General features: G+C 45.9%; 1 protein-coding gene across 1 annotated transcript in view; it reads left to right on the top strand.

Moving 5' to 3' along the window:
• The window catches only part of SNX31 (sorting nexin 31), a 78,403-nt gene that overhangs the window by 28,325 nt on the left and 34,018 nt on the right, over positions 1-16,060 (top strand). The window contains exons 3-4 of the mRNA XM_054708744.1: positions 12,287-12,401; positions 14,571-14,635. Of these exons, the coding sequence (XP_054564719.1) occupies positions 12,287-12,401; positions 14,571-14,635 (180 nt within the window). The remainder of the gene's footprint in view (positions 1-12,286; positions 12,402-14,570; positions 14,636-16,060) is intronic.

Raw genomic sequence — 16,060 nt, 5'->3', positions numbered from 1 at the left:
ATGCCTAGTATGAAGTCTAGATGATATAAGTTAATTAATTGAATATGCCTTATATTTTATTTGAAATGTATCCTTAAAAATGTAAAAGTATTACTGATTTGAGAAATGCTAAGTATTTGATTTGCTACCTGAAAAATTGAAGCTCTGAAAGTTTAAGTCTCTTTTCTAACCATGAAAAGGCTACAAAAATGAAAAACCCAGAACCTTTTTTCCTAAGAAAAATGGCAGATTTGACCAAAAGGAAAAAACAGGCTAGTTCCAGCAGCAGATTGGCATTTCCATAAAAATTTAACCTTAAGGTCTTCAAGACGAAATTTATTCAAAGTAAATGCCTTAAAACAATTGTAATTGGATTTGAAACTCAAAATTGTTGAAAAATATAAAAATAAAGTAGCCCAGATAAAGACTGGCTATGCCCTTGTTAATGCAGGAAGGTGTAGTCGCCCTTCCCCCAGCATTCTGGGAGGCAAGTTCCCGCCAATAGCCATTTTTAAGAATGTAAAGTACTCGTAGCCGCCTGCATTCTTAATTAAGCTAGAGGAGGAGCAACATTTGCAGCTTGTGAGACAGCTGCCATCTTGCCTGCCCCTCTGGCCACGTGGTTACTGCCCGCCATCTTGAAATAACAAAGGCCAACCCCTTTCTTTAAATAAGCCAATGTCTTTGTAAGCAATTTAAATAAATCTTCTAAGAAAGTTACTGAAGCCTTCCCATGATCCCTCTGTATATGCAAATAAGCTTAAGAGGATACCTTAAAATATATAAATTATAAATTTATAAAAAGGAGAAATTTTAAAATTTTAAATTCTCTTTCACTAGTATTTACAGTGTAAACTAAGATTATTGTTAAAATGTTAAATCTGAAAGTAAATTAGTAGTCAGCCTTACTGTAAGAGTACTTGTAATGTAGCTAGCTAGTCGCCTGAGGCTTGTCTTTCAAACTGTAACCATACTGATTGCTTGTTATAAAAAGAAAGACAAAGAATCTTAAATGAAACTCTGTAACCTGAAAGTTATTTTGGAAGGAAATAGAGAGGCTTCCTTCAAATATCTTACAGATTGTAATTGATAACCAATGCATTAGGCCTCAGAAGGTGTAGAAATTACTTTTAGAAATTATTAGGAGGCTTTAACTGGTTAAAACCTTTTCTATACAAAAAGAAATTGATAGCCAGTTTGAGATTGAATTGCCATGGCCTAGAACAAAGAATATTCTTACATGATATTTTATAATTTCATTATAATTTTTGATATTTTACAACAGCATATTGTACAGTTATCACAAACTTACAAATTAATTCTTTGAATGTTTGGCAGCAATTTATAAGTACATGAAAGGATTTAATCCCTTCCACTGTGTGGAAGGCCCCCAAGGAAAGCATTTGAGGGTTAGATTTGCTCACGGCAGAACAGGGAGGGATATGTTTGGCTCTACAGGAACCCTGCTGCTTCTACGCCAACAAGTCTGGCATCGTCCGAGACAAGATCAAGAAGCTACAAGAACCCTCTCTGGAGTGGACTTAATGGACTCCCCTACCTCCTCCCCATCCTTGGTCCCCTTGTTGGTTTTCTCCTTATTCTTACATTTGGCCTTTGGGCATTTAGAAAAATAACCGACCTCGTAAAACAGCAAATAGATTCAGCTTTAGCAAAACCCATTCAGATTCATTATCAACGCCTGGAAATGGCCGATAGGTGGGACTCAGTTTACCAAGAGCACGAGCACCTCCGGACCCAGACTCGCTCCTTCCCTACGGGGACAGCATCTTAACCAGAGGGATGCTTACCTATGCTCTAGCCAGAGCCAGAGGTATGGGTATCGAACCGGGTGCAGAGCAAAGCATTGCAAGGGAAGGTTGGGATATTTTTCCAACCTCCTCTGGATTTCCCTGAGAGTATACCTGGTTTGCATAGAGGTTGACATCGATAAAAATAATGGCTCTGCCTCTCCTCCCCAAAAGATGTCAAGAGCCACACACGGTGGGTATGCAAAGCCCACGGGAGGAACCAGGTCAATGTCTCCTCGGTCGATTAATGCCCACTCCCGTTTCTTAAACAGAGAGGGAGGAGATGTCAGGGACCAAGAGTTGGTCAAAGGATTAACTCTGACCTTCAGTAAGTTACTGAAACTAGGCCCACTTCCTCTTGCCCGAGGACAAAGCATTTCTTCTGTAGCCGCCCTTCAACTGCCACACCCTTTATCTATAGTTACGACTTTAGCCGATTATCTAGGTCAGCCCCCACCCCTCCTAGGCATCCACCCTTCTAGAAATCACATATAAAGAACGCTGTAAAAAATAAAGTTTTGAGGCTTGATCAGAACCCCTTTTGTCTTGCCTCCATTCTTTGCGTCCCTTGTCTGTCTCTCATTCTCTTAGGTGCGCCGCCTCGGTACCCCCGTTAGAAGACCCCGCAGGCCGGGGAAACCTCAGCGTTTCTTTTTTCTTAGGAACACCCCGGGGGTTGCCTAGTTGTGCTTTCACTTTGCAAACCCTAAGACCCTTGAAAAAAATCTTCATCGTTAATTTCTAAAAAAGAAGTTGTTGTGTTTGTTTGTTTTTAAAAGAAAAATATTTAGCAGTTTACAAATACTAGAGCAGGGTAATAACAAATACAGTTGACTTTTGACCAGCGAGCTTGGGGTGAGGTGAGAGGTGCCAACCGGCCCCACCTCACAGTTGAAAATTCAGGTATAAAGGGTCAGCCCTTTGAATACTTGCATTCCCAACCTCACATCCAAAATACAGGCGACCCTTGAACAAGGCGGGTTTGAACTGCATTGGTTCACGTATACATGGTTGTTGTTGTTGTTGTTTTAAATCCTTGAGTTATATTAACAAATGTTAGCACGAACAACTGAACCTAATATAACTGCGGCAGTCACAGAGGAATGACTCGAATTATGCATTTTTTTGAGAAAATCGTAATTCCTAGTGCCCTGCAGGCAGTGTTGGCGGGTGATGGGAGAAAACTCTTTTCAAGGCCCCGACATCTGTAGTCTGAGGGTGGGTCTGAAGGTGACCTCTGTCTCTATCCTTCAGGGTGGACCCATCGTCGGGGGGCATGGGGGGGGGGGGCGCTGGACATTCTGCAAGCCTGAGATGAGAGTGGGCCCTGAAGGGTACGCTTGGAGAAGGCGGTTTCTCTCCGGCTGGGCACCCCAGAACCCCTAACCTCCAGCAAGTAGCCAACGCTGAGATTTGGGGGCTGATGGGAAGCAGTTAGTGTTCAGGACATCTGTGCTGCTGGAGCAACGATTTCTAACTTCTCCCCCCTTTCTGAAAGTCGGATAGAAACCCTGCACCTGCTCCCCAGAGGAATTCTATCTCCCCACCCACTCATCTACGCACAGTTACCCCCCCCCCCCCCCCCCCCCCCCACACACACACTCCCAGGAGCCTCCAGACTCCAGGGGGTACCCCTGGCCGGAGAGAGGCTCTGGCACCCTCTCGGATGTCGGTCTCTCCACCCTGAATTCCGTGCCAGGCCCTGCCCGGCACCTGGGAGCCCTGCCTCCCGCGCTGGCTGCCCGCGGCGGTGGGGGGCACGGGGGCGGGGCGGTGTTGCGGGGCTCGGCTCCTGCCCACAGACACGCTCCACCCTCCACCGGTCCAGGGACCTGAGCAGCGCCGTCAGGGCCGGGCGGGGACCAGGAGGAGGCGCGGCGGCCCCGGCCCCACCTGCGGACGTCGGGGCCCTGGGGGGAAGCGGGAGCAGGGCTCCGCCCCGACGGCGTGGCCACCCGGCTGCGCCCACCGCTCGGGGCTCAGAGCCTAGGACCGCAGGCCGGGCTTCCCCGCAGCGACCCAACCCGGACCGCGGACCATGAAAATGCACTTCTGCATCCCGGTGTCCCAGCAGCGGCCCGACGCGCTGGGCGGCCGCTACACGGTGCGCGGGAGCCGGGTTCCCGCTGGGGCAGGGGAGGGGGTGCCGGGCGGGGCTCACCTGCTGCAGGGCTAACCCGGACCGCGTCTCCGTTGGCAGCTGTACTCCGTGTACCTGGACGGGCTCCTGTTCTGCAGGGTGCGCTACAGCCAGCTGCACCGGTGGAACGAACAGGTGAGCGCGTCCCAGGCGGGCCCAGCCCGGTCACCGCGCGCAGGTGAGGAACGTGCGCCGCGTGGGCTCTGGGCCCTTAAAGCGGTTCAGGCGCCCGATCTGGCCAACAGCGAGGTGGGGAGGACCAGCTGTGGGTGGTTTGGCTCAGAACTCAGTGGGCCCACGGTGCCGCTGCCCCTCACACCTTGCACTTACTGTTCCCTTTTCTTTAGAATCAACTCCATTTTAAAGAAACGTTAGATCTTAGGTGGCTATTGGTATTTATTATTATTATTAAAATATGTTTTTATTGATTTCAGAGAGGAAGGGAGAGGGAGAGAGATAGAGACATCAATGGTGAGAGAGAATCGTTGATTGGCTGCCTCCTGCATGTCCCCCACTGGGGATCGAGCCCACAACCAGGGCATGTGCCCTTGACCGGATTGATCCTAGGACCCGGGACTCTTCAGTCCACAGGCCAACGCTCTATCCACTGAGCCAAACTGGCTAGGGCTGGTATTTATTATTAATTTAAAACAATAACAATTAGGCAGTTACTGATGCCCACGAGCTTTGCATGGAATTGTGTGCTTACAATTTTTGTGACAGTCCTATGAGCTAGATTAGGGGCTTAATCACAAGGAACAACAACAGCCTGTAATTATTGGAATGGAGAGTCTAGGACTAGTTAGCCCCACTTAGCAGATGAGAACACTGGGGTATACTGCTGGTCAATGTCAGAGGCAGAATTTTACCTTTATCATTGCTTGGACCCGTTAGATTTTTTTCTTTCTTGACCAAGGTTGACAAAATAAATTGTATCAGTAAAAGGATTGAGTCAGATGCTTGAGTTCTAAACTGCCATGCTTTTCTCTATGTTGGAATAGCCCAGTAAAATCTGGAGTGTTCAGGATGATGGATTTCGGTAAATGTATACAATGACCACCACCCGTAATTAAGACAGAGAGCAGGCCCTGCATTCTAAAAGTTCTTTGTCTCCTTTGCCCTTGATCCCTTCCCTCCACCTCTGGCCCCAGGCAACCAGGCTCTGCTTTCTCTCTCTGATTTCACTCCAGCTGCTCAGCAAGCCCTTGTGAGGCTGATTTTGCATCCTCAGCATCCCCCCCCGTTTTACAGATAGTAAGGCTGACAGACATGGCACATAAAAACACAGGACGCCCAGTCCATGTCAGATAAACAGCACACACTTTTTTAGAATAAGTATGTCCCAAGCAGTATTTGGGACTAGCTTCACTGGGCATTTTATCTGGCAACCCTGAGTCTGACCCTGAAAAGGTGATCTCTCGTAGCCGCGCCTCGTCTAGATTTTATTCTTCCTAGTCTATGGAAGATGTGAAATAGCTCGGGGTTTTTAATCTGATTTAATACAAAGCACTATAAAGAAGGAAACAATATAAAAGCCCCATCCGTGTGTGTGTGTGTGTGTGTGTGTGTGTGTGTGCGTGCGCGCGCTAAGTATAAGTATTTTCGGTTGGTTTCCTGGGAAGTTCTGCATCCTCATAGAATAGAAACTTTGTCTTAAGAATTAACCGACTCGCCTTTGCTGATTTGGCTTGGTGGATAGAGAGCGTCAGCCTGCGGACTGAATGGTCCCAGGTTCGATTCCGGTCAAGGGCACATGCCTGGGTTGTGGGCTCGATCCCCAGCTGGGGGCATGCAGGAGGCAGCCAGTCAATGATTCTCTCTCATCATTGATGTTTCTCTCTCTCTCCCTCTCCATTTCTAAAATCAATAAAAATATATTAAAAAAAGAATTAACTGATTTATTCATGTACTTAAGAATGTTTACCGAGTTCTATTAGATGCCATGAACTGTGTTGGATTAAGTGAAGACTCTGACTTGAGCACATGAGATTTTTGGCTTTAAGAACTAGGTTTCACCCATTTTTCTCAGTGGTTAGAGCATTGGCCCATGGATGGAAAGGTCCCAGGTTCTATTCCAGTCAAGGGCATGTACCTCGGTTGCAGGCTCAATCCCTGGCCCCGGTCAGGACACATGCAAGAGGCAACCAATCGATGTGACTCTCTCACATCGATGTTTCTCTCCCTCTGTCTCTCCCCGACCCTTCCACTCTCTCTAAAAATCAATGGAAAATATATCCTTGGGTGAGGATTAACAACAATAACAGAAAAGAAGAATAATTGGGTTTCTATTTTGCAAACTGGATAACTCTGAGGTTGAGAAGCACCTGGCTCAGGTGAGCTGGCCCCTGCTCCTTCTCAGCTGAGCTATGTGGAGGCTGATGCAATAAGCTGAACCTGGGCAGATGGTGGTGTTTCCAAGAGGTCGGTTGTGACTGAGCCCTCCTAAGCCATCACAGCCCTGTCCCCAAGTGTGGCTCCCTTGAGGCCTGGCAGCGTGCCCCTCTGCTGATGAATGCTGCCCATCTCTCTGCCATGTGAACTGCCTGGCTTCTTCTGTATGTTAACGTAAAAACATTCAAACCTGTAAAGAATTTTTGTGAGTTCATTTGAGCCAAACTGTCCACAATTGCTGAGAAGCAGAACCTCAACAGATTAAGATAATGCTCCAGAGAAAGGCGGTTTCGCATCTATTTTTAAACATTGCATTCCAAGAAAAGGATGTAGGTGGGTTACATGAAATCCACTGGTGATAGACTAGAGAGGCGGGAGAAAGCAAAGCGGGGGGTTGGGGGAACCCTCTGGGAATGGATAAAAAGTAAAATGGTAGACACATACTTAGGTGGGTGCAGGATAGCCAACAGTCAATTAACATGATAACAATGAAGGAATTTGTGGTATCTGTCCTGACGTCCAGGCACATTAGGTTGTGCCCCAAGGGGTCCGGAAAAAGGGAAGTTACAAGTTACCCAGACATTTCAAGGATATGTTATCACAGATGCAAAAAGACAGGTAGGCTCAGTTAAGGTAAAGGTTGACCTTGTCAGTGAAGATACCGGCCTGAGAGGTGACTACCCACCATAACTGCTTTTAAAGTTTAATCCCAGACCATCCTTTGTGGTTACTTTAGGTCTTTGAGTTTGCAAGACGGCCATGCAGGCCTTCCCTGAGCTTGTCAGGTCAGCATGTGGCCGCTTTTGTCCACATGCATCTTTTAAAAAAAATTATATTTGTTGTTGAAAGTATTATAGATGTCCCCTTTGTACTTCTGTGTCTTCAGATGAATAAAGTCAGTGTGATGTATGGCTCTGCCCGTGCCCCTGCAAATGAAATCTGTGAAGAAAACAGGTAGCTGATTCATTTTGCCAAGGGTTAGGGCGATCTGTGTGATCCTGAGCTCTATGAAAGGATGCTTGCCTCTTTGCGAACCTTCTGCCAGAATCAGACCTGGCAGTGGGGACAAGCTGTGGACACTTGCAAAAAATCCTTCAGTGGGAGAGGAGGGTTGTGCAAGATGGTATGCCCTGGTTCAGTCTTCCTCCTGCCTGGTGCCAACCAGCCTGGCTCTCTCTCCCCCTCTCCCATGCAGACCTTCTATTCGCAGCAGGCTGGCCCATTCATGGCCTCTGCCCGGCCCACTTCCCCCTCCTCAGAAGACCTCTGCTTCTGGCCCACTAGTCAGGGACCAGCCCTTTCTCAGGCCCACCTCAGGCCTCAGCTTCTCTGGGAAGTCCCCCTTGAGGGCATAATATACCTTTCCCTGCTTCCTATGCTACTTCATGTTTAGACCTTATCATGCTTCTCTTTTTGTGTATTTTGTCTCCCCTCATTATTTAGTTGCAAAACCCAAATCCTATATAATAAAATCCTAATATGTTAAGTGTCCGGTTGTCTGGTCAGCTGTTCAACCAATCAAAGTGTAATATGCGAATGATATGCTAAGGATGCTCAACCGCTTGCTATGATGTGCACTGACCACCAGGGGGTAGACACTCCAACTGGTAGGTTAGCTTGCTGCTGGGGTCCGGCCAATCGGGACTGAGTGAGATGGGCCGGACATACCCTGGAGCCCTCCCACGTTCCCTCCCCAGCTGGCCAACCTCCCACATCCTTCACCGGCCCTGATTGTGCACCGGTGGGGTCCCTCGGCCTGGCCTGTGCCCTCTTGCAATCCGGGACCCCTTGGGGGATGTTGGAGAGCTGGTTTAGGCCCGATCCTGCAGGCCAGGCAGAGGGACCCCACTGGTGCACTAATTTGTGCACCGGGCCTCTAGTATTTAAATAAAGGAATGAATGAAGGCGGCAGGCATGCATACCCAGCACAGAATCCTACTTTAGTAGGTTCTCACTAGGGATTTGGGGAAGGAGAAAAAAAATGAGGGGGAGGAGAAGGAAAACGTAGTGAAAAGACAGTGTCCAAATTCGCCGCTCATTAGCTTGTAGCACCTTGGTTTCAGTCACTTTATCTCCCCGAGTTTCAGGTTACCTCTTGTCAAGTAATGTCAAGGTGGAGGAATGTTGTCAGGTACCCTCATCAAGGTGGAAGGATGTGTTAATGGTGATGATGATCATCTAACTCAGGGGGCAGTTTGAAGACTAAATAGGATGATATACAAGCTTCAGGCTGATGGTCTTTGGTATCAGATGCCACAGCCCAGATTGCTTTGAGCTTTGTCTCTTTATCCCAAGAATCTGGGATTTTTATTATAAGGGGTCTCAGAGTAGTGGTATGAATGAGTCAACATTAGAAATAAAGATGTAGAAAGGCCACTGTTTGTGTCTGTAATTTCACTGGTCCCAGGTCAGTGCTCTGGGGTGGGTATGGGGCTGTGAGTGCATAGAGTGGGAGGGAGGTGATATTTCACAGTTGGCCAGTTAAGTCTTCCTGTTAAAAGGCAGAACTGCACAATGGAGAAACTGGGGCAAGAGATTGTGCTGGGATTAAAGTACATATTACCTGGCTCTAGCTAGCTTGGCTCAGTAGATAGAGCGTCGGCCTGCAGACTGAAGGGTCCCAGATTCAATTCCTGCCAAAGGCACATGCCCAGGTTGCGGGCTCAATCCCCCAGTAGGGGGCTTGCAGGATGCAGCCAATCGATGATTCTCTCTCATTATTGATGTTTCACTCTCCCTCTCCCTTCCTCTCTGAAATCCATAAAAATATATATTTTAAAGTACATATTATCTGAACATTGTCTTTAAAAAATGTCCAAACAAAAACATGTCATAATACAAGAACAGAAGAAGTGTTTTCCTTTTGTTCTTTTGAAATAATTTTTTGAAAGAGTAGGCTAAACGATCATACCAGGTAATTCTTTCTCAGGATGCTGCTGGGCTTTATACCTAAACTGTGTGCTGTCTGATGCCAGTAGGAAATGCTCTATTTCCATAGAGTTGAAGAACTTGTGAGTGACTTTTGGCAGACTTACCTACAGCTTGTTGTATGTTTATCTTCCCCCTTCCAGCAGTATTAGAGAAGGGAGGGGAAGGATTCTTTGAGAAATCAGCTCAGGCTGTAAAACCTGCTGGGAGAGTTTTTGCTCTGTGATGGGTATTGGAACCTGAATTCTTGCTGACTTTCTCCCCAGATCTTGGCCTGAGGGTGGAGGCTGCTGCAAGATGCTCTCTTGGAGATGCTTAACCCAGACAGCCCTGCTGTGATCCCAAGCAATTTGGGAGCACCTGCGCCATTTATGAGCATGTGCCAAGGAAGACAATCACCTTTTAAAGATCACTTAATCAGTTAATAAAAAAGTAATAATTGCATGCAAAGAAGACAGGGTTCTGCTTCTATTTAATGGAGTTAGCAGAGATGCTGGGGGGAGGGGAGGGGAGGGTGTATAAATCCCAGGAAGTTTGAGTTGTCCTGTGGGGCAGATGCCTTTGGACAGTCTCTGACATGGCAGGAACATGTCCGTGAATGGAAAAGAAACAGAACTTTATACTGCCAGATTTAGAAGAAAGTTTGCAAACTTAAATGGCTACAGGAGTCAGACTGGTCATTTAAATGAGAGGCACAGCTCAGGTGAGAGGCACGGGGGAGGTGGAACTGCCTGGTCTCTGAAGGGGATGGTTGCTTGAGAGAATGGGAACCCAGTGATTCCAGACCTTCTGATTTTTCAAGAGAAGCCAGAATTCAGTTTGTTCAAAATAAACGTTAGTTTTGCAGACCAGCTGTGGATTTACAGAAGAATTGCAAAGATAGTACAGAATTTCTAGATACCCTGTACCCGGTTTTCCCTCTTGTTTTCCGTTAGAATGGTGCATTTGTTACAGTTAATGAACCAGTGTTGCTATAATATTATTAACTGGAGTCTATAATTTATTCAGACTTCAGTGTTTACCTGGTGTCCTATTTCTTTTTTTTTTTTTAATGTATTTTATTGATTTTTTTACAGAGAGGAAGGGAGAGGGATAGAGAGTTAGAAACATCGATGAGAGAGAAACACAGCTGCCTCCTGCACACCCCCTACTGGGGATGTACCCACAACCGAGGTACATGCCCTTGACCAGAATCGAACCTGGGACCCTTCAGTCCGCAGGCTGACGTTCTATCCACTGAGCCACACCGGTTAGGGCGTGGTGTCCTATTTCTGTTCCACGACCCCAACCAGGACACCACATTACATTTAGTTGTCACGTCCCTAAGGCTTCTCTTCACTGTGACAGTTTCTTAGGTTTCATTGTTATGAATGACCTGGACCAGGGGACCTCAAACTTTTTAAACAGGGGGCCAGTTCACTGTCCCGCAGACCGTTGGAGGGCCGGACTATAGTTTAAAAAAAAAAACTATGAACAAATTCCTATGCACACTGCACATATCTTATTTTGAAGTAAAAAAAAAACAAAACGGCAAAAACACCTGCATGTGGCCCGCGGGCCGTAGTTTGAGGACGCCTGACCTGGACTGTTTTGAGGCGTGCTGGTCAGGTATTGTGAGGACTGTTCCTCTATTGGAATCTGATGTTTTCACATGCCTAGACTGCGGTGATGTGTTTTTGGGAGGCAGACCACAGAGGTCAAGGGCCCTTGTCATCAGATCCTATAAAGGGCAGCCACTATCAGCGGGACTCATCACTGTGGGTGTGAACTTGGATCTCCTGGCTGAGGTCGTGATTGGCGGGGTTGGCCACTATAAACTGACTCTTATCTCCCCTTCCACAGTGTATTTTTGGAAGCAAGTCACTGTGTGTAGCCCACGCTTAGGGTTGGGAGTTATACTCTTTCTCCTTGTGGGATGAGTGTCTACATAAATTATTTGAGATTCTTCTGCACAGAAGACTTGTCTGTTCTCTCTTATCTATCTATCTATCTATCTATCTATCTATTCAATCATTTATATTTGTATGGACTCCTGGATAGTGACTTTATCCTTTGGGCTGTACTTCAATATGACTATTTTGTTGCTCAGCTTGTTCCAGCTCCAGCGCATGGGAACTCTTTCAGTTTGCTCCTGTGTCTCTTTGCTATATCCCTATTGCTGATTCTTTTTTTTTTTCCTGAGCACTTCCCTATTTTCTGGTGCTACAAGATGCCTCAGACTCATCTTGCATATTTCCTGCCTCAGTCCCAGGTCAGCCATTTCTCCATGGAGCACTGGTAGCTTTTATTGGAGAACAGTATTAGAAACCCCGATCCGGGCACTACCTGTGTTTTTTGCCACTGCCATGTTGTTGTTTCTAGGCCCTCAGCTGACAAAGTAAGGAATACATGTGTGTAAAGCACAGCTACACTGAGTAGCCAGATTATTATGCTCTCTGAACGCATAATAATCTGGCCACTCAGTGTATATCCTATATAATAAAAGGCTAATATGCAAATTGTCCCCTCGACCAGGAGTTCGACCAGCAGGCAGGCCGGCCAACCGCCCATGTCCCCTCCCCGTGGCCAGGCTGGCCAGACCTCACCCATGCACGAATTCATGCACCCTTTGCCTATATCTCCCCATTTCCATATGGTAATCACCATACTATTATCTAGGACAGTGGTCGGCAAACCGCGGCTCGCGAGCCACATGCGGCTCTTTGGCCCCTTGAGTGTGGCTCTTCCACAAAATACCACATGCGGGCGCGCGCATACAGTGTGATTGAAACTTCGTGGCCCATGCGCAGAAGTCGGTTTTTGGCTCTCAGAAGAAATTTCAATTGTTGTACTGTTGATATTTGGCTCTGTTGACTAATGAGTTTGCCGACCACTGACCTAGGAGGTTTGTTTGCTTGCTTGCTTGCTTTTGCTTCATTAGGAAGAGTTAATTGTAAGTAAAGTGCTGGAATGAGATGTGCCCTAAGAGGCGTCTTTGGTACCTCACCAACCTTGAATTGGAGGCTCTTTGCCATAAATGTGTGTTTTCTGGATCTTTCAGCTGAGACGGGTCTTTGGAAATTGCCTGCCTCCCTTTCCACCAAAGTACTACCTCGCGATGACCACATCTATGGCTAATGAGAGGAGGGACCAGTTGGAACATTATTTGCAAAATGGTAGGTATTTGGATTTTTTTGTTTGTTTTAATGAGATGTAGGTTGCACAATATGAAATCCACTCATTTAAAGTGTACAATTCCGTGGTTATATTTACAGGATTGTGCACCTGTCACCATGGTCTAATTTGAGAACATTTTTATCACCCCAAAAAGAAACTCATGCCTATTATAAGTCACCCCCTAGTCCTCTCCCCTACTAGCCCCTGTCACCTGTGGGAATCCCTTGTCACGTCCCGCGTGTTTCAGAGATCCCGTTCAGGTCCGGTTTCTGGAGAAGGCTGCAATCAAAATGAAGAGAAGCTAGAAAAGAATCAATTTGGGAAAATGGGGGCCAGGCGGGAGTCCATCTCTAGGGGGAGGACTGCTCACTGGTCTGGCCTTTGCCATCCCTTTTATTGGGGTTCTGAGATACACCCATATCCTTTAGGCAGGAAATTACAACAAAAGACAATCAGCAAAAATTTACATATGATTAACAGGTGAGAGATTCTTTAACTACCAATGTCTCAACTAAACAATGAGTGACTAGCTCTGACCATTCAGAGCGATTAAGGTTGACCAAAGCATTCCGGATTCCCTTTTCATATTTAACTACAAAGTGTCAATGTTCGGTTTCCGGCAGTCACCCACTACACTCATTTCTGTCTTTATAGCTTTGCTTCTTCTGGACACATTTCCGATAAATGGAATCATGTAATATGTATTTATATTTGATTTTAAAAATACCTTTCTTTTCTCTAGATTCCTTTATAGAAAGAATATAGTACATAATACACATAACATACAAAATACATGTTAATCGACTGTTTATCTTACCAGTAAGGCTTCTGGTCAACAGTAGGGTATTAGTAGTTAAGTTTTGGGGGGAGTCAAAAGTTATACTGTGATATTCGACTGCATGGGGGTCAGAACCCCTAACCCCTGCATTGTTCAAGGGTCAACTGTATACAATGAAAGGTACATTCCCTCCCACCCCAGGCCTCCAAACTTTTAGAAGCACATGCTATTACAAGTGGCTTGTGTATTCCTCAGAAACCATCTGTGTGTATACTGTTGTGTGTGTACACCTCTGTTTGTCCAACACTAATTGAAACTTACTCTATACATTTGTCTGTATCTGATTTTTAAAAGCTTTTTATTCTGAAAGATTCTCTGACTTACAGAAAAGTTGCAAAAAGTAATGCAAAAATGTCTGTGAACTCTTCACCCAGACTTCCCAAATGTTAACATTTTACATATGCCTTATCATTCTCTCTCACTTCCCCCGCACGTGTGTCTACATATTCATATATATTGTCTATAATTTATTGAGATACTTGTGTTGTACACACAAGCCACTTTGCCTTTACATAGTTCTGTGTGTACTTCCTAAGATCAAGGACATTCCCTTCTATAACCACAGTACAGTTAGTTATCAAAATCAGGAAATTAACAGTGATACAATAATGTTACGTAGAGACCTTATTCAAACCTCACCAACTATCCCACTGATGTCCTTCATAGCAAAAGAAAAAAAGTTTTTTTCTTTTGTATGCTGTTTTTTCCCTCTTAAAATATATATTTTACAGATCATTCTAGGTCAGCCGTTTATTTCCTTATTTCTCATGGCTGCATATTTTTTTTAAGCATAGCCAATGAAAATTCTAGAAGTCATCTATTTCCCATTTGTCTTTTGTAATGGAGAATATACCTCTCTCTTTCAGACCTGCTCGATAAGCCCTTTCAAGCTCAAAATGTAATAAGTTTTGAATTTTCATTCTCTCTCGGTTTGTTTCCTCACATCTCAGAGACATGCTCCTTTCACCGCTGGCCCTTTCAGAGGTGCTCACAGCGCTTACGGGGTCAGTGCCCAGGCCTGGCCTTTACCCGTGGCATCGGCGTGACCCGTGCCTCCTCTTCGGCAGGTGGATAGTGAGCAACTCGGGTTTGCACGAGTACAGTGAGATTCCTGGACACGGTCCCCTGGGCTTGCTGTGATGGGTTCGTGTTGTCGTCCGGGCTGCCTGGGGGAAGCAAGCTGTGCAGATTTTGATGTATTTGAGAGGTCACAAGCTCTACTGCCTTCAAGGGGGCAGCAAGGCCTGGAGCGTTCCCGAAGGTCAGAGCAGGGTAATAGGGAAGTTAGCCCAGCCCCATGCTAACCTGGCTCCATGTCCATGTTTTTCAGTGACCGTGGACCCAAACATGTTGAGAAGTGATGTCTTCGTTGATTTTTTAAAGCGGGTGCAGCTGGTAAGCTTGCTCTTCTTTGTTAAGGTCATTGTTTCGCTGCGGAACAGGTCTCTACGTGAACCACGCGTGTGTTTCCGGCCCCACGGAGCCTGGACTCGGGTAACACACGTTCACTTGGAGCACTTCGGAGGGTGGTTCCTATTTTGTTCTTTTGGACGTTTAGATTCTGGATGGAAAATTAAGTGTGTCACTTGACTTTGCTCATTTAATAAAGCAGCTACCTTTTTAAGTATTGTACACTTCAAAACTGGTCCGAGAGCCTTGTATCATGAAGGGCCCCATGATAATGCAGGAATTCCACTTCTTTGTTTTTGATTTTAAAAATTTTTGTTGATTTCAGAGAGAGAGGGAGGGAGAGAGAGAGAGAGAGAGAGAGAGATAAAAACATCAATGATGAGAGAGAATCATTGGTCGGCTGCCTCCCACACGCCCCCTCCTGGGGATCGAGCCCGCAACCGAACATGTGCTCTGTCAGGAATCAAAATGTGACCTCCTGGTTCATAGGTCAATGCTCAGCCACTGAGCCTTGTCAGCCGGGCAGGATGCCACTTCTGTAGCTGAAATTCCCAAATGTGTTATGGTGGAGCCAGCAGGGCAGCAGTAATGGCCATGCCACCATTACTTGTACATTCTCTGCTCCTAATCTATCTATCTATCTATCTATCTATCTATCTATCTATCTATATGGCTAAGTTGACTCGCACATGCGAGATACATATAAAGCTCTCGCTGGTGCCAATCGCACACGTGTGTTTCGATATGTCATTGTCAATCGTGAATTTGGTTGACACTTCTATTATAGAGAAAGGGTGAATAGCGATATTAAAATATTTCTTCTAATTAATTTCCTTCCAATGTTCACGAATCCGTGCACGGGGACACTAGTTGTATTATAAGTGGATCACAGAGAAAATCCATCTGAACAGAGTGACATACAGCAGCTCACTTTCCTTTGTTGGGCTAAACCACTGCCCACGTGACCACATTCCATGTCAGTACACAGAGAGGCTGAAACTTTCCCAAGTACGTTGTTGAGCACACCACTCCTTCTAGTTTGTACATATGGGAACACCTTTCTGCCTGACGGTATGTTCTTGACTGAATGGAAAAACTTCGAAAGGCTTAGTTGCACAATGATGTGGTGGCATTGAACTGGGTCCCTAGTTCGGGGAAGAATGATACCTTGATCTGATTTGTAAAACGTGGAAGCAAATTTTATTTATTCAGTCATTTAACTGTGTTGATATACACTGAGTGGCCAGATTATTATGATCTCAGAATGCATAATAATCTGGCCACTCAGTGTATATCCTATATAATACTCCTATATAATAAAAGGCTAATATGCAAATTGTCCCCTCAACCAGGAGTTTGACCAGCAGGCAGACCGGCCAACTGTCCATGTCCCCTCCCCCTGGCCAGGCT

Source organism: Eptesicus fuscus, chromosome 19 (genome assembly GCF_027574615.1).
Source record: "Eptesicus fuscus isolate TK198812 chromosome 19, DD_ASM_mEF_20220401, whole genome shotgun sequence".
Classification (NCBI taxonomy): domain Eukaryota; kingdom Metazoa; phylum Chordata; class Mammalia; order Chiroptera; family Vespertilionidae; genus Eptesicus; species Eptesicus fuscus.
This window is presented reverse-complemented; position numbering and strand designations above follow the sequence as displayed.